The sequence below is a fragment of the Prunus persica genome, chromosome G8 (assembly GCF_000346465.2).
Source record: "Prunus persica cultivar Lovell chromosome G8, Prunus_persica_NCBIv2, whole genome shotgun sequence".
Lineage (NCBI taxonomy): Eukaryota > Viridiplantae > Streptophyta > Magnoliopsida > Rosales > Rosaceae > Prunus > Prunus persica.
This window is the reverse complement of record NC_034016.1, coordinates 9235734-9258199: the sequence shown is the minus strand read 5'-3', so window position 1 is coordinate 9258199 and position 22466 is coordinate 9235734. Positions and strand designations below refer to the sequence as shown.

At 37.7% G+C, this 22466-nt stretch overlaps 2 protein-coding genes across 2 annotated transcripts; both read right to left on the bottom strand.

The window, feature by feature from the left end:
- Positions 2928-5138, bottom strand: LOC18767213 (7-deoxyloganetin glucosyltransferase). Its single transcript, XM_007199367.2, has 2 exons — positions 4447-5138; positions 2928-4088 (listed from the first exon to the last, which is right to left on the bottom strand). Exons 1-2 carry the CDS (start codon positions 4955-4957, stop codon positions 3133-3135), a joined length of 1467 nt encoding a protein of 488 aa, XP_007199429.1. The 5' UTR covers positions 4958-5138; the 3' UTR covers positions 2928-3132.
- Positions 12070-21034, bottom strand: LOC18766554 (7-deoxyloganetin glucosyltransferase). Its single transcript, XM_020569764.1, has 3 exons — positions 20222-21034; positions 15360-15629; positions 12070-13123 (listed from the first exon to the last, which is right to left on the bottom strand). Exons 1-3 carry the CDS (start codon positions 20466-20468, stop codon positions 12180-12182), a joined length of 1461 nt encoding a protein of 486 aa, XP_020425353.1. The 5' UTR covers positions 20469-21034; the 3' UTR covers positions 12070-12179.

The window sequence follows — 22466 nt, the reverse complement described above, 5'->3', positions numbered from 1 at the left end:
CATGCGCCGGAACTACCAACGCCATGTATGGGGCCTATTCGCACGTCGGAAAATCCTACGCCACGTGGGACCTCAACATCATATCACAATATCTCCCCATACGCCGATACTACGTATGGGGTCTGCCTTAACGCCGAAAAATCCTACGCCGCGTGAGACCTCACAATCACAGGATGGTACAAAAGGTAGTGCTTATAGCACTTCAAACTGACATACTCCCAATTATCTAAACTAATAATAAAGGTATTCTCAGTTTGGTGATACCAGTCTATAGTAGACTGCAATGTAATTTTGATCAGGAAAATAATAGTATTTTTAGACCAACGATCATACACATAAACATAAATTTCATAATTTCAATTGTTAAAATAATATCCAAGAGTTTCCTTCGATAATAATAAACACTCTAAAAGTCTCAACCTAGTCAGCATAGCTCAACAACGCTCAAGACCTATCACTAGGGTCATTATAATCCTCCTAGGACGGTAAAACTACCTCGAAAAACTCACGGTCTGCCAAGGGTCAAACTACCCAAACTTAGTCAAACGGGCCCATGGGGCCCACAACCTCCAGATTCCAATCCGAAAGTCCCTATGTGTTCTACAAGGCTTAGGACACACGTTCTGCATGTTTGGTCCGGATCGGACGGTCGAATCGCTCACGATCGCACGATTAGGCAGTTACTGTAAACTTAGCCCTAGGGTTGGCATTTTTGGAGTATCCGGGACTCCGTTTTACGACCCGTCTACTCCAATAACATCCTAAGAATGTCTAGATTAACATATTATAAATTTAAGACTATCCAACGGTTTAAACCTATCGAACCCGAATAACGCACAATATGCGATATTCGTTCGAGACTCAAACGGTATCCAAATTGAAATTCGAGCACACCTACGCGCTCAAGACAACAAGGGAATCGTATTGGGACACAATGCCTCTTTTTCTACAGTGCCCACGCCCCACCACAAGCTCCGGCGGCGCGTGGGTGTCCAAAGCGATTGGGCATCGCCGGAAATTCTCAAAATCATGGCTCAAGGTTCTTACCCTAGGTATAACACCCTATTTGGAACCACTTTTGTTTTTGGACCTACCCCAAAAATTGACCGAAAGTGGCCGGAATCGCGATTCCAAAATCGGCCGAAATCCAACTCAAAAATAAAGCTACCTACACTCAAAATCGATGCAATCCTACCCAACCATCAGCTAGATTATGAAGAATGGATGAATTTCTATACATTGGTGGCCAACAATAGCAGCCAGAGGAGAGAGATCAGAACCGGTGAAGATCGAGTGAAAACCGGCCTAAAAGGTTTCTCAGTCTCGTAATCATCATCTCCTCCAAAATTCTCTCTCTCTCTCTCTCATAGTCCTCATTACCCAAGTCTAGAGCCATTTGTAATTTGTTTTGAAGATCAAATGGCCATGTCCAAGACATTTACACTTTGCATTGTTGCTCTTTTGGTGTGCTCGATTTGCAGTGAAACGACAAATGCAAAAGATATTGATTATGGGTCAATACGCCGTGATCAGCCGTTTGGATGCAGGGGGCAAAGGTGCATTCCTCCACCATCCAACTCTTATAACAGAGGTTGTGAGAAGGAGAATGAGTGCAGAGGTGGTGGTCGTAAACTAAAATGAGTCTTCTGAAGCACAACATATAACCAAGAAGGAGAGACACCAACAAATGACGCTTAAAACACTAAAAAGGGATGCCTATTCTTTTACATAAATGTATTTATTATACTACTCTACATCTAGCCATATTGTGAACATGATGTAATAAAGAACATCATTATTTAATCAATTATAGAAAATCATTACACATTGTGATAAAAACACATTCCATGAGGAAAAAATGGTATGATTTTTCTTACCCTACAGTTCTTCATTGACAAAAATGGAAAATGCATAAACACATAGCCTATAGCTTAAGTTCATATCATCTATGATTCTTTGACAGGTATGGATCAGGATTCACGTGGAAAGTTATATCAATGATTCTTGGTTACGAACGCAATAATTACTATATATATATATATATATTTTTTACGAACAATTATTAGTATATATTTTCGCTTCTTCATAAGATGATCACCTCGTTTATTGCTAGGAATAAATTAAAGAGATGGTCGACATGCATCAAATATTGTTAAACGGGTGCTTTTGTTTTTTATTTTTTTATTGATGTATGATACTTGTCTATTGGTTGCCAGCACATTGTGTGACGTAGCTTTGTTTTGGACGGGCTCGTCACATAATAGAATGTTTATACATTCAAAATAAAGTTACATCACTACAATGTGCTCGCCACAATTAGACATCAAACTCATCATAAATATATTCCGTCCTCATATTTATGTGCGTTGAACAAAATGAAAACGTCCTCCAGACAACTATAACTGGACAAATGACAAGTTGGTAAATGTCATCATCATTTGAATAAATAGCTGATCTACACATATAGTGTGGTCATCAGACTAACCAAGTACCCTACCCCTCCCACCAAAAGCAGTCAGAAGAAACCCCAACTCTTCATAGAGTACACCCCCAACCCCACCCCCACCCCCACACACACACACACACACACACACACACACAACCACATCAACAAAAATATAATCAGCTTCTTTAAACCAGGACCTAGCACTCCCTGTATTCAAAGAACCTCACAATACGGCTTTTGTTAAAAATATAAAACTTAGTTAATTAATAAATAAAATAAAAATAAAAATAAAAACCAGTCCTTTTGAGTATGGGTTTTCCTTAAGGAATTTAATCATGATTTTTTGTCATGATGGCACGTGAATTGACATTGCACTGTTATGGATGACGTCAACAGTCTAATGGGGTACACACTTCTTGTTGAGATGAAACCACTTTGCACCAATTGTTGGGGCCATTTCTTAAATTGTACAAGTATGGTTGATAATTTGGTCGTCATATGTTGAATGGATGACAAAGACAATATTTTTATTTCATTTTATACAAGTGATATTGGGGAGTGAAAAATCAATCCTGGGACTTCGGTTGCATGAGTAAATGTTTTTAATCACTTGAGCTATAAACCCCCTTGCACAATGACAATTTTTTTTATGTAAATAAAATAAAAACTACATACCCCCAATAACTCTATGACAAGTCCTCCAAGCCAATGGGCTCTTGTTTGAGCTGCTTAACCAACATATCAAAGTTAGTGTAAGAAGATCCACCAGTTCTTGTAGCTGCTTCTGCCTTCTTCTTCCATTCCATAGCCTTTTCCCTCATCTTCTTCCCTTTCTCACCCTCCATCAACTCTCTCACAAGCCTCTTCACCTTCTCTCTCTTCACTTTTGTGTCAATCTCCATCCCAAACCCCCACTTATTACATAAATAAAAGCAGTTGGTTTGTTGCTCTGCAAAAAAAGGCCAACAAATTAATGGCACTCCCTCACAAATGCTTTCCAAAGTTGAATTCCAACCACAATGTGTTAAAAAGCCTCCAATTGAAGGATGCTTAAGAAGTTCCTCTTGTGGACCCCATTCCAAAAACAAGCCTCTTTTCTTTGTCTCCTCCATGAAATCTTCATTTGATAAAATCTCCTCTCCACCATCTACAAGATTTGGCCTAATGACCCATAAAAATGGATATTTGCTATTGGCAAGTCCCCAAGCAAACTCAGCCAATTGTTCTTTAGTCATTATTACTAGGCTTCCATAGTTGACATACACCACTGATTGAGGCTCTCTCTTATCTAACCAGTCCAAGCATTTCTTGTCTTCCTTCCACAAATTTGAATCAATTGAGTCCAAGTGATGTGTTGTGGACATGTGGTGTTGAAGGAGTGATAGTGGACCAATGGTGTAAAGCTGGGGGAACTTTGTTGTGATCACATCCAAGAATTCTTTCTCCAATTCATCAAATGTGTTGAGGATCACACCTTGAGCTTTCATGGCAATCTCTATTGCTTGTATGTTGTAGTTGAACATTGTATCATCACGATTCGTTGTTCGGAGGAAGGTGGGGAGATCTTTCAATCGAATTCCTTCCATTGCAGGTATCCAATCAATCACGGTATCAAGAAAGCCAGTACTTAAGTCGCTATCATCTGCACATAATTAAAGCATTCTGCACCTCTCATTTGTGCATTTCCAAAATCAAACCCAAAGTTGAAATTGCAAAATGATACATAAAATATGTGATTTTGTTATTCATAAAATAGAGATAAAGCGTAATGTTCTATTAACGGACTTATAGAACAATCAACATGAACAATGATTTAGTTTGGATGTTCATGTCGCTAAACATGCTTCAGATTTACAATATAAGTATCTTATGTTGTCTTCGAAAGATCAAACTCAAATTTTAGTGCATGAAAAAGTAAGTAATATCATAGAGACTACTTGTTTGCTTGAATAAAAGAGTGTTCATGTTAGGAATCACCATATAGATCTTTCGAAAGATACCTTTCAATGGAAAATAACCTCTTTCTACTAGATCTTCGTAGTGTAGATACCCCAACATACCACAACCACTAGGTGTAAATAGAAGCATCTCCGGGATGCCAAATTCTTGAGCAACTTGAAAGGTAAAGCCCATCACTCCATCAGAAATAATACAACCTACAGCTGGCGCATCCGACCACAAAGAAGCCTTGTTGAGTCTTTTGATGAGGTCTCTGAATGAACGCTGGCCCTCAACTGGCATGGCTCTGCACAACTCTGGGAGGTCAAGTATCCCTCGTTGGTTCGTCGGTGGCAAGCCATCGGATATAGTTTCGAACTGGAAATCCTCTGCGCCATTGAGAGCATCTGAGCCTCTAGATTGAAGTAAGCGATTGTAGTTGAACTCTGTGTGGACGAAGGTTATATAGAATCCTTTGAAATGGAGAAGCTTTGCAAGTTTGAGCATTGGGTTTATGTGGCCTTGAGCTGGAAGAGGGATACAAACTGCATGAGGCTTCATCATAGAGCTCATTTGTTCACGATTGATTTGGCAAATGATGCTCAAAAGTCTCAGTTCATGTTCAATAGATTATCAACATAGTGGGAATTTCTGATTCCACACACGACAAACACATTAAATGGAGAAAGAAAGAAAAAAAAACACGCTTATAATAAAGTAGACAAAGACAAGAGACTTATCTGAAGGCAAACTTTTCTTCTTATTGTATTAATTCTTATAGTCGATTGGTGGAATCTATATCCAAACATAAAACTCATGGAGAGATTGTGGGACCAGAATTTATAGGATCATGCCACGTGTTTATAATATAGGATAAGATCAGACAGTCCTACGACTAGAAAAATATTACAGAGATGGTACACAAAGTGATTTATAAATATGGTCTCCTTCATATTATTACCTGGATCACACACTTGATAGATTAGGCCAAATAAACCTATTCAATTGTGGAGTTTCATCTCAATAGGTATCCGTGCTATTATTATAGTAAACCATGTATTTTTATATTGTAAATTGTTGTGGTAATTATCTAAAGCTTAAGCCACAAGTTCAATATAGAGAAAATTGGCTTCTGCGTCAGAAAATGAAGATGACTGAAATCACTAAATTCAAAACCCCACCTATTATCATCCCAAACTTGACCTTGTAACCTCGTATGCCATGAAGCATGCTGCATTGGCTGGAACACTTCTAGCCATAGCCGGTCCAAAGCCCTTGTAAAGGCCTTAGATGAGGCCAGGATCTTTCTAAACGCATCAATTGAGCCCGAAAACTTGGGATTTTTGTAATTGTTTGAACTGAAAATGGACAAATGCCCATTTAGGGATTTTTTTATTAGAATCTAAAATTGCACAAGGACTCAAGCCCAGTATCGACACACCCCATGCGATTTTATCAGTTTGACTTTCGAAAAGAGACGTTGGATAATCTTTCGAACAAGTTTTTATCCGGGTAAAGGCACGAAGTTTTAGACAAGGAACTAGATCTTGACTTCGACAAAGCTAAAGTTGAAATTGCAAAATGATAAAAATAAAAAATAAAAAATGATTTTGTTATTCATAAATAGAAATAAAGGCTAATGTTCTATTGACATACTTATAAAACAGTCAATATGAATAATAATTTATTTTGGATGTTCATGTCACTAAACATGCTTTAGATTCACAATATAAGTACCTTATATTGTCAGACAATTTGGCAGTAGAACATTTTCGAAAGATCGAACCCAAATTATAGTGCATGAAAAAGTAAGTTACATATATTCACTATTATAATCTTTTACAGAGAATCCCTTCCGTAAGAGAGTGAGGCTTCCCTACAGGAGCCGAACGTTCCTTCAAGAATAGATGGGGATTAGTAGGAACCCCAAATCCCCAACGTTTTTTTTGCGCTGTCTATAAGAAGTTGTGGTGCAGTGTCCGGAATCATTTAGCCATTTGACTGTTATTATAAAAATTGTTATTCTTTAAAACAATGTGTTCCATAAACAATGACAACCGATTTATTTTACGGATTTTTGTAGAAATATCACCTGAACTTATACATCAGTTTCCATTTCTCACATTAAAGAAAAATTTAAGAGAAATGTCATCTTAATTTTTCAAACTCCATGATTTATCGTCTGACTTTAACACCATCCATTTTTAAGGGTATTTTAGTCTTCATTTTCAAGAAAAAAATGAGAGAAAAAAGAGACCTCTCTCGCTTTCTCCCCAACCCCACCCGCCCCCAAAACACATCGCATAGGACTCTCTCTCTCTCTCTCTCTCTCTCTCTCTCTCTCTCTCTCTCTCCCTCTCTATGAGCACGCATAAAAAGTTTTATGGTCTTCATTGAGCATGAAAATGGAAAAAATTTCAATATGCAAATGGAAAAATACCAAAAAGAAAAAAGAAGAAAAAAGTGACTCAGTTTGGGTGCACTCAGTGAATTTGTGTGTGGAAGGTATGTGTTTCATGGTAGATAGAGAATGAGGAAGGGGTTGTGATGAGGGAAGGGGGAATGAATTTCAAGGTGGGCGGGGTTGGTTGACGGTGGCGCACATGGGATTGGGGAAGGTGAGACTTTTTTTTTCCCCATTTTAATTGTTTAAAAGATATATATAAAAAAATTATAATGATTTTTCCATTTTTAAAATACCCTTGAAAATGGAAAGACTAAAATACTCTTAAAATGGATGGAAAATTGAATGGTATTAAAATCAGATGACAAATCATAGATTTTGAAAAATTAAAGTGACATTTCTCTTAAATATTTGTTAACCACTTTATTTTATCATAATGGTAACTGAACAATATTTTATTTGCGGGAATTTGAGGGAATCATTTTCAATCCAAAAAAGTTGTTCACATTAACTTACTAATAATTAGCACTTGTGAAGTATATATATAGGTTGTCTAGTGTAGCCACTTTTAATGTCATATAATTATAGAGTAATGCTACACTTACCACATTTTTATTCCACATTTCTATGCCACATGAGGTGGCATGTCTATATTATATGTCACGTCAATTAAATCAATGAAGTGTATTTTAATTAAGACAATTAGAAAAACAAATATTTGAATAAATCATAAAAAAAAAGAAAATATTAAATAATTTTAATTGATGTGGCTGTCCACCTCAACTGCAACATAAGATGGTATAAGAATGTGGTATACAAATGTGGTAAGAGTAGCATTATTCATAATTATAATTTGGCATATTTTTTGATATACCTCATGAAAGTGTATTTGTGTCTCACTTTGCTCCCTAAAACTCATTTTGTCTCACTTTACCCTATTTTTAACACATACTTGTCTCACTTTGATATACCCCATCTTTCAAAAAAATATTAATTTTAAATTCAAAATTCAAAATTCAAAATTTAAATGAGGTTAAATATTAAAAACATAAATAAGTTAAAAATAATTTGAAACTTGAGATCCATAAAAAAAATTGTAAAGAAAATTAATTTTTAAGAAAAAAGAAGCTTAAAACAAAAACAAAAAATGCATCCCTACCCCTGTACCATTTCCTCCCCATCCGTCTCCCCCTTTGCTCCCGTCCTCTTCTCTCTCTCTCTCTATGTGTTACCAGCGACCCAAACCTCAGGCCCCCCTCCTAGACCCTCTCTCTCTCTCTCTCTCTCTCTCTCTCTCTCTCTCTCTCTCTCTCTCTCTCTCTCTGCTAATGGTCCCTCAATTAGAACCTCGAGTTTATTAATGAGATTCACTCATAACCTCGAGTTTTTAATGTAAGTTTCGCCCAGTTGGATTTCAAATCCTGAATCCACCACTGCATGAAGAGCAATGGAAAAAGCATGGAGTTGGTGTCCCTGAAAACAAGAGCATTTGAATGAATATGGTGGTTTCAAATTAACCTTTATTTCTATGTTTTCTCTACTCTCTCCAATTTTATATGTTCAAATTTACTAGTAGCTGTAGTACAGCCTGCATGCACCAAGCTATTAATGCGGAAAACACTAGAACTCTTCGAATCGCTTGGGAATTACCAAATTTGGGATAACAGAAAAAGTTCTTACATTGATTTGAAAGTGACCCTTGTATAAGTTTCACTATTCCACTTTTTCATTAATCTAATCTAATTGTAAAACGAACTCTCTCCCTCTCTCTCTCTCTCTCTCTCTCTCAAAGTTAAAATGTTGAAATTACGTAACGAAACGAATTCACATGCAGGCAGTAGCAGCTTCAACAGCAACATGGTATTATCTACCCTCAACAAATTCCTGTCTAAATTGCTCAAAATTACCGGACTCAATTGCCTCCCTTACAGTACGTTTGAACGAGGGAAATAAACTCGAGATTTTGACAAAAGTCAGAATTTCTAAATTGACATGAATCAATTCCCGTGTTTGGATAAAAAAAACAAAAAAATTTACAAATTCCGCTTGGGAAAAACATGGAATTTGGAGGTCGTAAATCTCAACTTTAAATTCTATCCAACCCTCTATTTAGATGAAGAAATTGAAAATTACATAGAATTCTAAAGGGTTAATCGTTTTATTAGTCCCTAAACTTTGACCCGATTTGCATTTGAGTACTGCAATTTCCAAAATGGTTCCCGTAGTCCTTTAACTTTAGTTTCATTTGGAAAATAGTCATACTGTCAATTTTGTTAACTTTTTCTATTAAACGCAGGGTGAGAGAGAGAGTTTAGGGAGAGTAGAAATCGGGATAGAGGGTGAGAGAGAGAGAGAGAGAGAGAGAGTTTAATTTTATTTTTTAAGTTTTTTTTATTTTTTATTCATATTTTAATCAATTTTGATACAAAAATTCCATTTACCCCTGTATTTAATAGAAAAGTTAACAAAATTGACGGCATGACCATTTGTCCTAACGAAACTAAAGTTAAAGGACCACGGGAACCATTTTGGAAATTGAGGAACTCAATGCAAATTGGGTCTAAATTCAGGGACTAATAAAACGAATAACCCAATTCTACAATGACGGAATTTAGATTTCCATCATTTCAATTCTGGCAATTGAAGATTTCAGTGTTTGGATTTATGTATGTCGAATTTTTTAAATGACACTGAAAATTGTGAAATGACGCCTATTTTGGTGGAAATTAAACTCGGGAATTTGATGCTCCAATTTTCACGATTTTTTGCGCGCATCATTTAATAAATGCCGTGCTCAAGTTGCCAAACAAGGGAATCGTCAATTTCTCCTCTTAAATTCATGACTTTTAGTTAAATTCTGAGTTATTTTCCCTCATCCAAACAGAGGGTAAAAGTCTTCATTTCTAAAATTTCAAGAGAGACTGAGTTTTTAAACAGGATAACTTTACAAATAAAGGTTCAATTCCATATTTTAAATCTGTCACCCAAACAAGAAACTTTACAAATTCTAGAACATTAATTTCCCTTATTTATGAATTTCTTTGTACTTTTAAATTTCCTCATCCGAACGTACTGTTATTGAGTGGAATAATCCTAGATAATGGTGATGAACTTGAAATTATGATAGAAATATGGTAGATTGCATTCATAATTCATGCCTAAAGGTCCTCAGTCAAGCCTCGAGATAGAGTCGTCTACGTAATATGCACGATCCGTTTTCTGTATACCCTCTATTTTGCAAGTAAAATTATATGGGATTTGTCTTTCTATGAGGAACGCAGCCATAGAGCCAAGTCAAGTCAGCTTACGAACAGCTTGAACATAAGTGTAGTCCAAAGTGGTGTTGACGAGTCTGCTAGTGCAAGGCACTAGAGGTCTACGCAAGCACTTCAAAAGATTAGCACACCAAAAGCAAACTTCACCTAGGGCAGATAAGAAAGGTAAGAAAGAAGAATAAAAAAAGAAAAGAAAAAGAAAAATGGAAGATATAAAATTTATAAACATACCCCTGCCCTTAATAGGTTAACGGATGATTCGCGAATGATACTGACACGATCTAATAGTTTAATGGGTGACTAACGGGTCCACCCGTTTTCAACCCGACCTGTTAAGTCCAACCCAAATAATAATTTTTTCATGCAAATTCGTATCATATTATCGAATCGTTGACAATATTGCTCAGTCTAGTTGTAAACCCTTGTACAAGAAGAGCATCTTCTTCTACATTAAGACTCTCCCTTCACCTCCCAACTACTAACCTTAATTGCAATTAAATGTGTTTGCTTTTCCCCATTCCCTTGGAGATGCTCTAAAGAGTATTATTGGTGGCAATCCAAATTTGAACTATAAATAACAATGTTTTAAATAATAAAAAATCTGTTTAACCCAAACTTATAATTATATTAGCTGTGTCCTTTCAAAACATTAAAAAAATATTGTCATTTGACGCCATTGACATTGACTTTATCAGTTACCTTCACGTCATTTACAGATTCTCCTATAATGAATTTTGTCAATAGATTGTTAGGAACAATCAGTAAGTGACTTATATGCTTAGGATCAATATATTAACGCAGTGAACAATATTTATATAAAACAACAAATAATACAAACTGCATGAATGAACTAATACAGTAAAATAAGAGAACATTGACTTTAATTTATGATAGAGGCTTGCATATTGGCAATGTCCTAAAGACAAAATTTCGCTCATTTTCAGTACTTGAAGTTCAATTCAATGGATGTCTATCTCCAAAGATTCAACTATCTATAAATCAAGAATCTAGCATCGGATCCTGGATCTCTAGCGAACTTAGATGTGCTTCTTCTCCAAAGAGAATGTAAGAAAAATATAAAGTTTTATTTGTTTGTTGGAAAACAAGTTACTTTTTTGATGGTTGGATATTGGGTATATATAATACTGTTTGCGGCTTCAAACACAACAGTTAGAACCTGTTCTAATTTAAATTCAAACTGAAACGATAATTAAAAATGTTCTACTGCGAAAAAAATAATTAATAATTAAATTATTTTTCGGGCCCAACTCTCATATAAAATCAGCTCGAGTACTTTTTGTTAGAGAAAACCTGCTTGAGTGCTTTGTGTTAGAAATAATCCGCTCAAGCACTTTCTGTTAGAGAAAACCCTCTCGAGCATGTTTTGTTAAAGACTTTTGGGGTTAATCGTTTTATTAGTTCTTGAACTTTGACCCAATTTGCATTTGAGTACCTCAATTTCCAAAATAGTTCCCGTGATCCTTTAACTTTAGTTTTGTTGGGACAAATGGTCTTGCCGTTAATTTTGTTCTATTAAATACAGAGACGAAATTGTATGTTTATATTAAAAATAACCCACACAAGCACTTTCTGTTACAAAAAACCCGCTCGAGCATGTTTTATTAAAGACTTTTGCAAAACTGTAAACTTTCATTGTGGGACAAAAATACGTCATTTGCTTTCAAACTCCAACAAGTATCCTAATCAAGTCTTCGTTGATATATTGGCCTTTTGAGCTTTTGGTTTTTGTTTTGTTTTGAGAGATGCCTTTTGATCTTTCGATACACTAAAACAATGAAGAGCCAAAACAATTATTGTAGCAAACTGCTTAAAATATCGGGAAAAGTGGGCTCAAGTTGGGGGCCATGTATTGGTTCAGACATATGGTCATCGAAGATTATGGATGGCAATACTTGCCACTGATTTATAAGTACGGGAGCACACACTACTTTTCTATAAAACAAATTGCGGAGTTCAAAGCCCTCAGCCATTGATAAAATATGAAAAAAAAAAAAAAAATTGATTCCACAATAATAATAAAACAAAAACATAAGCTGAGGTGTGAGGAAATAACAACATAGAACCCCTGGATCAGGGTTGATTATCTCTCTAGCTACTAGGGTTTTGATGGCTGCAGCAGTACATCTTTAACCAACTTCTCCAAATTCAGTAATGAAGAACCTCTTGGACCAGTAGCTTCCTCTGCCTTTCGCTTCCACTCCATGGCGTTCTTTCTCATCTCTTTCCCTTTCTCACCCGACATTAATTCTCTCACAAGCTTCTCCACTTCACTCCTCTTCACATTGCTATCAATCTCCAAGCCAACTCCCCATTGAGTGCACGAGAACCAACAGTTAGTCTGCTGGTCCGCAAAAAACGGCCATATAACCATTGGCACTCCAGCACTCAAGCTCTCAATGGTGGAGTTCCAGCCACCGTGTGTCAAGAATCCTCCTATAGATTGGTGGTTCAGAACTTCCTCTTGTGGTGCCCAACTGACAAACAAACCTCTTTGTTTCGTTTCTCGGGCGAACTCCGATGGGAAAAGAGCAGTATCATCCTTCACAAGGTCAGGCCTAATTGTCCACAAAAAGGGCTTTTTGCTATTAGCAAGACCCCAAGCAAACTCAACAAGCTGTTGGGGTGTCATAACAGTAATGCTCCCAAAATTAACATAAACCACCGAGTCGGGTTCCTTGGAATCCAGCCATCGTAGGCACTCAGGCTCTTCTTTCCAAAGGCTGGAACCGATCGATGACAATATAGTGTTCTGGGGAACTATCTTGTTCACAAGCAAGTGATTGGGGCCAATGGTGTAAATTGGAGCAAACATTGAAGAAAGAGCCTCCAACACTTTATATTCCAATGTGTCATAAGTGTTTAAGATGATAGCAGAAGCTTTGGAAGCTCTTTCTACCACCCCCATGGCGAAGCTTAGCATCACGTCTTCTGGATCTGTGGTACGTAGAAAGCTTGGGAGATCTCTCAGACGAATATCCTTCATTCCTGGAATCCAGTCTACCGTGGTGTCCAAATACCCGTTTGTTAGAGAAGCCTCATCTGAAAAAGCATACATAGAATTTGTCATAGCTGCTTACCATTTCTATATCCCAGATTAAATAACAAAGATATAAGAATTCTTTCTTATAGGCTTAATATTTGTACATAAATGGCCATCTTTCCCAACAAATTACCGACGTGGGCTTCAGAGCATCACATAATTTCCCCAAGTTATATATATATATATCCTCCATTGCCAACTTCTAAGATGTAGAGTGGTTGTGAACTTTTGTTTTTAACCGTTAGATGGCTTGTATGGTTTAGATTTAAAATAAAGTTTAATAACTCATTTTTCTCTCTCTTCCCTTTCCTCTTTTTCCGCGAGTTCACTAATCTCTCTCTCTCTCTTTTTTTGTCTTCTTTTCCTTTCCTTTGTCAGATATTTTCCTCCTTTTCCCTCCTATTCCTTTTTCTCTCTGTCTTATTTTCTTGTTAGAGTTGTTAGAGTTGTTAGAGTTGTTAGAGATGCAATTCCACATGCGTGTTTTTCCTGAAATTAGTAATTGCTCATGTTGGGAATTTTGGCAAATTTTTGGAATCGGGTTTGACTAATTTGTTGATCTGGTACAAGAGAGAAAAGGAGGAAGACAAAGGAAGAAGAGCGAAAAGAAAGAAAATAAGGCAAAGAGAAAAAGGAACAGGAGGAAAAAAGAGGAAAATATCTTACAAAGGAAAAGAAGACAAAAAGAGAGAGAGAGAGAGAGAACTTGCGGAAGAAGAGGACAGGGAAGAGAGAGAAAAATGAGTTATTAAACTTTGTTTTAAATCTAAACCATACAAGCCATCAAACGGTTAAAAACAAAAGTTCGCAACAACTCCGCATTTTAGAAGTTCGCAATGGAGAAGGCCCCCATATATATATACACACACAGTTCCTCTCTCATCCGGATCCGTACATTATTACCGTGAAAGCGCCATTGTAAACAATGAGGAAAATAGGGGGGAGTAGTAGAAAACACATAATGTCCACACTGTAATAATGTCCGGACCTTGCCATGAGAGGTAGTTATTTGGTACTCCAATACTCATCATTCACTGTAATTCCAATCTTATCTTTTTAAGTTTTCAATCTCATTTTCATAAGTCTGAGATGAAAAATAATTAAAAAAATAAAGGAGGGTGAATTAATTTTTTTTTTTCTAGGGTGAACGATGAATATAATAGTTTGCCAATTCCTACACATATAGGTCCCTACATTTTCTATTTCTTAGACATATACACATCACTCTATAAATCTATATGTAAAACCCAAATTCAAATTTATATGACCATTATGATATAGGAGGTCATAGTATTCCTATGTTTTTACATTGTTGCCACCAAACTTCATATTTTATTTATAATTTATTTGAAGCATTTCATTAAGTACTATAATTGTGATTAATACTCCCTATTAATAGCATATCAATCACCCCATTTCTTTCGGTTGACATTCTCTAGCATATCGCTCCTAAAATTACAAACCAAAAAAAAAAAAAACTGTAAATTACATATCTAATAATGTACCTATAAAAAATATAAATATAAATATATACGTAAAGATATATAGGTATATTAGTTACCAAAAACATTTACAGCAAAATAGGTACACAATAATTTATAGAAAATATAGATACACAATAATTTATAGAAAATATAGATACGCAATAATTTATAATAATAAAAAATAGGTAGATTATTATCCATGAAAAAACTAAGTACAATAAATGAAATCCAAGTTTTAAAATAGGTAGATTATTATTCGGTAAAGATGGAACAAAATTTCAAAAATGCAATAAGAAAAACTGCCCTTTTCGGCCAACAATTGTTGATTGTATTAATAAATTTTAATAATAAAACGGATAATTAATTGCACACAAAATTGTAGAGGGAATCACTACAATAAATTGGGGAACCAAAAATTAAAATACCACCCCATTACACGTTGAAATATAAATACGGGTATTTTGGCAATCAAAAAATTATAATAAATCAGATATTGAAATTAATTTTTATTTATTTATCAAAGATATTGAACTTAATAAGGTAGTCATGGGTTTTTACTTATAAAAATTGGGTATTATTTATAGAAATAAAAAGTGACGGGTTGCAGGTAAAATAAGTTGAATTTGAAGGGTGTAAGCCAAATTTACTATTAATTTAATTACTTTTCATATAACAACTAATACAAAAAATAATATCACAAAATTTCAAACTGTATGCGTGCCCTTTATTTTTCATGTAACATAACATGTACCTCTGAGTGGTGTAAGACCTTTGTCAATAAGTTGACGATAATGAGTGACGCCCATGAAGCTACATGCACTTGCAGTCCAGAACAGCGCCACCGGAATTCCAAGATCTTCACCCGCTTTGACGGCGAATGACATGATACCATCCGAGACAATACAGGTCACCGGTGGGAGGGCCTTGTCTAGACTAAGGTTAGCAAGCAGGTTGCGAAATGGTCCTAAGCAAGTCTTGCTTGTGGAGTCACAAAGAGACGGGATGTCTTGCGTAGCATCTGTTGGCGTGACTTGTGGATATTGACTTACTTTCCTTACACACCAAGAATTCCTATTATAATTGTAATTGATTTACTTTAATTCCTGATTTCCTACTGTAAATAGATTTAGGAATTTATTATTTACTTGCCCATTCAGGTTTCGTTGTATTATAAATATGACCTCCTACAAGGAGAAGAATACACAGAAAATTCCCACAAACAAATATTCTCTCATAGTTTTCATATTTTAGCATGGTATCAGAGCGGCGATCTTGGAATTGCTGACTCTAGTTTCAAAACTCCGCCGCCGTTATGAGGGTTGATGATTTTTTCAACCCTCATGGAGGTAGCACCACCGACTCCTTCTCTCATTCTCAACCAACCATCGTTGAGTTGAGTGCCCAGATGGCTCCGCCCCTACAGATGCAGACTTTGACCCCGAACCCGATCCAGAATCAGGATCCTTTTTTGACGACCCCGACCCCGACCCCGACCCCGACTATGACGACGACGACCCCGACCCCGACTCCGAAGACGACCCCGACCCGCACTCCGATGATGACCCCAACCCCGAATTTGTCTATGATTCAGACCCCGATCCAGAATCAGGATCTTCTTTTGACGACCCCGACCCCGACCCCGACTATGACGATGACGACCCTGACCCCGACTCCGAAGACGACCACGACCCCTACTTCGATGATGACCCCAACCTCGAATTTGTTTATGATTCAGACCCCGATTCCGATTTCGACTCCGACTCCGGCCCCGACTCATGCTCAGATTCCGATCCAAATTCCTACTCAACCTGTATCCTATGCTTCTTCCGCTGCACAGCTTATGACTTCTAGACTAACGACCCCGACACATGGACCAAATTGCGCATATTGTGGTGATCCGAGACACACTTGTGAGACTTGTTTTACATCGCATGGCTACCCCGATTGGTGGGCTACTCTTACAGATCGAGGACAATGCAATATGACCAGTAATGGTACTGGTTATGGATTCCATACTTCCGATAAGATTGATTCCAAGAGCTGGATAATTGATTCTGGTGCAACTGATCATATGACGTTTGATCCTAATGATTTTCTGAATACTACACAACCTCGACGAACCTGTATTGCAAATGCCAATGGTGTTACTTATCCTGTGACAGGGGCTGGCACTGTTGCACTCTCATCCTCTCTCACACTGTCTAATACTTTACTTGTTCCATCTTTATCCACTAAATTGTTGTCAGTTAGTCAGCTTACTGAACAATTGAATTGTTGTGTACTCATTTACCCGAGTTTTTGTTTGCTTCAGGATATTCACACTAAGGAGATTCTTGGTCGTGGTACTAAGAGAGGGGGGCTATATTATGTCGATGACTTCAGTCCCGGCGTGGCTAACAGTGTGACACATTCCTTTGATAGCAAACAAAAGCAAATTTGGTTGTGGCATCGTCGATTGGGACATCCGTCTTTTAGTTATATGAAGCATCTTATACCAGATTTATTCTCAGGTTTCAAAGACTCCGACTTCACATGTGATACTTGTACTTTGGCCAAGAGTCACCGTGTGCCCTACCCGTTGAGTACGAACAAGTGTACTACTCCATTTACATTAATTCACTCTGATGTCTGGGGACCTTCGCCTATCACTGCTCCTTCTGGTGTTCGATGGTTTGTCACATTCATCGATGATTGTACACGGATGACATGGCTTTATTTGCTGAAGAATAAAAACGAGGTGTTTTCCCGTTTTCAGTCCTTCCACAAACAGATGAAAACTCAATTTAATGCTCAAATCCAGATTCTTCGCTCCGACAATGGTGGAGAATTTGTCAATCATGACTTTCAGACTTACTTCCAACAACATGGAATTATCCATGAGACGACTTGTCCTCAGACACCGCAACAAAATGGTGTTGCTGAACGAAAGAATCGACATCTTCTTGAAACCGCCCGAGCACTTCTGATTGGCGCTCATGTTCCTCGCCATCACTGGGATGATGCTATTGTCACTGCAGTTCACCTGATCAACCGCATGCCTTCTGGTGTATTGACCTTTAAAACTCCTTTACAGGTGCTTGCGCAACACAGACATCTACCCTCTGTTTTGGTACTCACACCCCGAATCTTTGGATGCGTGGCTTTCGTTCATCTCCACAAAAATCAACGTAGCAAACTTGATCCCTGTGCGCTTCGTTGTGTTTTTGTGGGTTATGCCACTCATCAGAAAGGTTACCGCTGTTATCACCCTCCTACCCAACGAACCTATGTCACTTTGGATGTGACTTTTCTGGAATCTGAGCTGTTCTTTCATGACCCATCATCCAATTCTGCGCTTCAGGGGGAGATACGAAGTGAAGAACAGAATTGGAGCAACTTGGCAAACAAAGAAATTCTCCCATGTACAGAAATGATTGATCATCCCGAGTCTGGAGCACGAGATTACTCTCTGTTGAAAAGTGACCAATCGCCCATTCATAGCGATCAATTGCCTGACCCACCTGATCCATGCGAAGATATTTCTGATCCGAGTCCCACACCTACAGACAATACAGAACAACAAGATGAAGACCCCCCTTCTAACTCAACAGTACCAACAGACCAATCTCCTGAGAATATCCTTGAGGTAACTACTCCTACTAGACTTGTGCATTTAGATGATAAAACTATTGGATATCAATTACCTTTCAGGCAAAATCGTGGGAAGCCACCAAACCGTTATTCACCGGATATTGGCAAGACATCCAAGTATCCAATTGCAAATCATGTATCCACTGAGAAGCTGTCTGAACCACTCAAGGCTTTTGTGCATCAGTTGTCTGCTATCCATATTCCAACCAAGGTCTCTGAAGCATTGAAAGATCCTAAGTGGGTCCAAGCTATAAAAGAGGAGATGAAAGCTCTTGAGAAAAATCAGACTTGGACATTAGAGACTATACCACGAGGAAAAAAGACTATCGGATGTAGATGGGTGTTTACTATAAAACACAATGCAGATGGATCTATCGAGCGATACAAGGCAAGACTTGTGGCAAAAGGGTACACACAGACCTATGGTATAGACTATGAAGAAACTTTTGCACCAGTTGCAAAGTTAAACACCGTCAGAGTCTTATTGTCCCTTGCAGCTAATTTGGATTGGCCACTACACCAGTTTGATGTAAAGAATGCTTTTCTACATGGTGAACTCACAGAGGAGGTGTACATGGATATTCCTCCTGGATATAATACTACTCAGACTGGAACAGTTTGCAGGTTACGAAAAGCATTGTATGGATTGAAACAGTCACCACGTGCATGGTTTGGACGGTTCACCATGGCAATGAAGAACAATGGTTTCAAACAGTGCAACTCAGATCATACTCTGTTCTTGAAACATCAAAAAGGGAAGGTAACAGCATTAATAATCTATGTTGATGATATGATTATTACTGGGAATGATAAACAGGAAATATCACAGCTACAAGACTATCTGGCTACGGAGTTTGAGATGAAGGATCTAGGTGGACTCAAGTATTTCTTGGGAATTGAGGTGGCTCGATCGCAGCAAGGCATATTTCTCTCTCAAAGGAAATATGTCTTAGACTTGTTGACAGACACAGGAATGCTAGATTGTAAACCTGCGGACACTCCTGTTGTTCAGAATCATCATCTTGGAGAATATCCGGATCAAGTTCCAACTAACAAAGAACGATACCAAAGGTTAGTGGGAAGATTGATCTATTTGTCACATACTCGACCAGACATTGCTTATGCGGTGAGCGTTGTCAGTCAATTTATGCACTCTCCAAGTGAAGACCACATGAATGCAGTTCTTCGGATACTTAGATATTTGAAGTCTGCACCTGGAAAAGGACTTATGTTCTCAAAGCATGGTCATCTAAATATTGATGGTTATTCAGATGCAGATTGGGCAGGTAATGTAACAGATAGAAAATCCACATCGGGTTACTTCACATTCGTGGGAGGTAATTTGGTGACATGGAGGAGCAAGAAACAAAATGTAGTAGCTTTATCCAGTGCAGAAGCCGAGTTCAGAGGCATGACTAAAGGGATTTGTGAACTTCTTTGGTTAAGAAAGTTGCTTATTGAACTCGGGTATAAACCTACATCCACAATGAATCTCTTTTGTGACAACAAGGCTGCTATAGCCATTGCACAGAATCCGGTTCAGCATGATCGTACTAAACATGTTGAGGTAGATCGACACTTCATCAAACAGAAGCTTGAGGCTAAAGTGTTTCAGTTTCCTTTTGTGAAATCCGAGGATCAATTGGCGGATATTTTGACAAAAGCGATTTCCAGTAAAGCATTCCACAATTCACTGGATCAGTTGGGCATTGGCGACATCTATGCACCAACGTGAGGGGGAGTGTTGGCGTGACTTGTGGATATTGACTTACTTTCCTTACACACCAAGAATTCCTATTATAATTGTAATTGATTTACTTTAATTCCTGATTTCCTACTGTAAATAGATTTAGGAATTTATTATTTACTTGCCCATTCAGGTTTCGTTGTATTATAAATATGACCTCCTACAAGGAGAAGAATACACAGAAAATTCCCACAAACAAATATTCTCTCATAGTTTTCATATTTTAGCAGCATCAGCATCCGTAGGGGGCAGACCATCGGGGATGGCTTCGAAACAGAAGTCCTGGGAGATGTAGAAAGCGGAGGGGCCTTGGGATTTGAGCAAGCGTTTGTGGTTGTACTCACTGTTGACAAAGGTTATGTGAAAGCCTCTGTGATGTAGGAGCTTTGCTAACTTCATCATTGGGCTTATGTGACCTTGAGCTGGGAATGGGAGACACACAGCATGAGGCCTCTTGCTAACTTCTACTCCTACGCCATCCATTTCTATTTCTTTCTCTCTTTTCTATCTTAATTCTTAGCTCTTAGGGTACTGCGTGTGTGAGTTAAAGTACTGCGAGAGATACAAACTTTATAGGAAATCTAGATCTGCATTACATCTGTTCTCTTGGCAGTATACATAATATTCGAGATATTTTTACCACCATGATCTAGTTTTAACTTTTGGTAGATTTATTGTTCCCATCTGAATGATTGGATTGGACTCAATGGCCCTGAGTTCCAAGAGATATCGAGGAAATTTCAAGCCTTTATTTTCAAAAATATCACGTCCACATATATATTTCTCATACACGACACACATTACTGACAAAAAAAAAAAAAAAAGTTAATACATTCCTTTAATATAGGGTGCTTCTTTTTCCACTCCCCTTTTATTACACTCCCTTTTATTTTTTTAATACTTTTTACTATAATATACAAGTGAGGATAAGTGAACAAAAGAGATGTGGGAACATACAATTTCCAACAAAAGGAAATGTAAATTGACAAAAGTGGAGTGGGAAAATTAGCTCCCTTAATATATTGGGTACAAAATGTCACATCTCGAGACCGGCTCTGCCGTAACACGATATTGTCCACTTTGGGCCCCCTCTCTGCTCTTACGGTTTTGTTTCTAGGAACTCACGTGCAACTTCCCAGTGGGTCACCCATTCTGAGATTGCTCTAGCCTTAACTCGCTTAATTTCGAAGTTCCCAAGTCTCCGAAGCCAGTCAACTCCCAAAAGGTCTCGTGCTAAATGGAGGCAGTCATTATAAGACACATCACCCCCTCTCTATTGGTCGATGTGGGATGTTACAATCCAACCCCCTTAGGGGCCCGATGTCCTCGTCGACACATTCGCACCACACGGCATAGTGGCTCTAATATCAAATTGTCACATCCCGGGACCGGCTCCGTCGTAGCATGATGTTGTCCGCTTTGGGCCACCTTCTTTGCCCTCAAGGTTTTGTTTCTAGGAATTCACGAGCAACCTCCCAGTGGGTCACCCATCATGGGATTGCTCTACCCCTAACTCGCTTAACTTTGGAGTTTTCAAGACTCCAAAGCCAATGAGCTCCCAAAATGCCTCGTGCTAGATAGAGGCAGGCATATACATATAAGGCACATCACCTCTCTCCGTTTGTTGATGTGGGATGTTACACTAAAGTTGTGAATAAAAAAGATGATGTGATGTGGTAGAAAATTGGAATATTGATTGAATGGTTTCTGTTCTGATAATGGAATGCAAAATTCCCTTTCCAACTTTTGTTTGTCTCTCACTGTGCTCACTTTTGTAGCCAGCAATCTCCTTATGCTTTTATGTCACATCAGATTTACTAATCTTAATTAATTACCATGTCCATGGAAACTGCAAAGGGGTTTGCTCATTATAAAGTTTGTTGCCATTAGTTAGCAAGGAAGAAGACTATTTTTTTAACAGTGGCAAAAAATGAAAAGAAAATCAAACCATTGGCTGTTGCAGCTCATAGCGTTTGTTTCTGTCATGGCAGTTTTGGCAGCAACTTGTTGCCAAACCAGTCTTCCTGCAACACTTGTTCTTTCAATTTCAGTTGTATTTCAAGGTTGCTGGTTTATGAACATGGGGTTTTTGCTCTGGGTTTCTAGGTTTGTTCCAAAGGGTTGTGTTGTTCATTATGTTTTTCAAGGTTGTTGGTTTACGAACATGGGGTTTTTGTAGTTGTACACTTTTATTGTACCTATTATGCAAATGAAATGTAGTTGTTAGTTTCCATTAACACTATGTTCATACGTACTCTGCAACTGAGTTGATTTCTATGACAAAGTATAAACAGTATACTGCTATGACATAGTGTTAACAGATTTTCAGTAACAAAGCATGCTCTATATTTTACTCTACATATAGCTGTGCACTTGAAGTTTATGATATGCATAATGTGATTTTTACTAGGAAGATAGTTATATGATATAGTATTAACAGTGTACTTTTTTTCTTGTAGAGGTTTTTCCTTTTGCCTTTGC

Bases quoted from the DNA above. Each gene is read 5' to 3' on its own strand.
- LOC18767213 (XM_007199367.2), bottom strand. From the start codon at position 4,957: ATGAGCTCTATGATGAAGCCTCATGCAGTTTGTATCCCTCTTCCAGCT. The intron at 4,089-4,446 runs GTATCTTTCGAA...AATTATGTGCAG, and splicing joins AGGTTATTTTCCATTGAAAG to ATGATAGCGACTTAAGTACT.
- LOC18766554 (XM_020569764.1), bottom strand. From the start codon at position 20,468: ATGGATGGCGTAGGAGTAGAAGTTAGCAAGAGGCCTCATGCTGTGTGT. The intron at 15,630-20,221 runs CTGATGCTGCTA...AAGTCACGCCAA, and splicing joins TGGTCTGCCCCCTACGGATG to CAGATGCTACGCAAGACATC. The intron at 13,124-15,359 runs GTACATGTTATG...ATGCTTTTTCAG, and splicing joins AGGTCTTACACCACTCAGAG to ATGAGGCTTCTCTAACAAAC.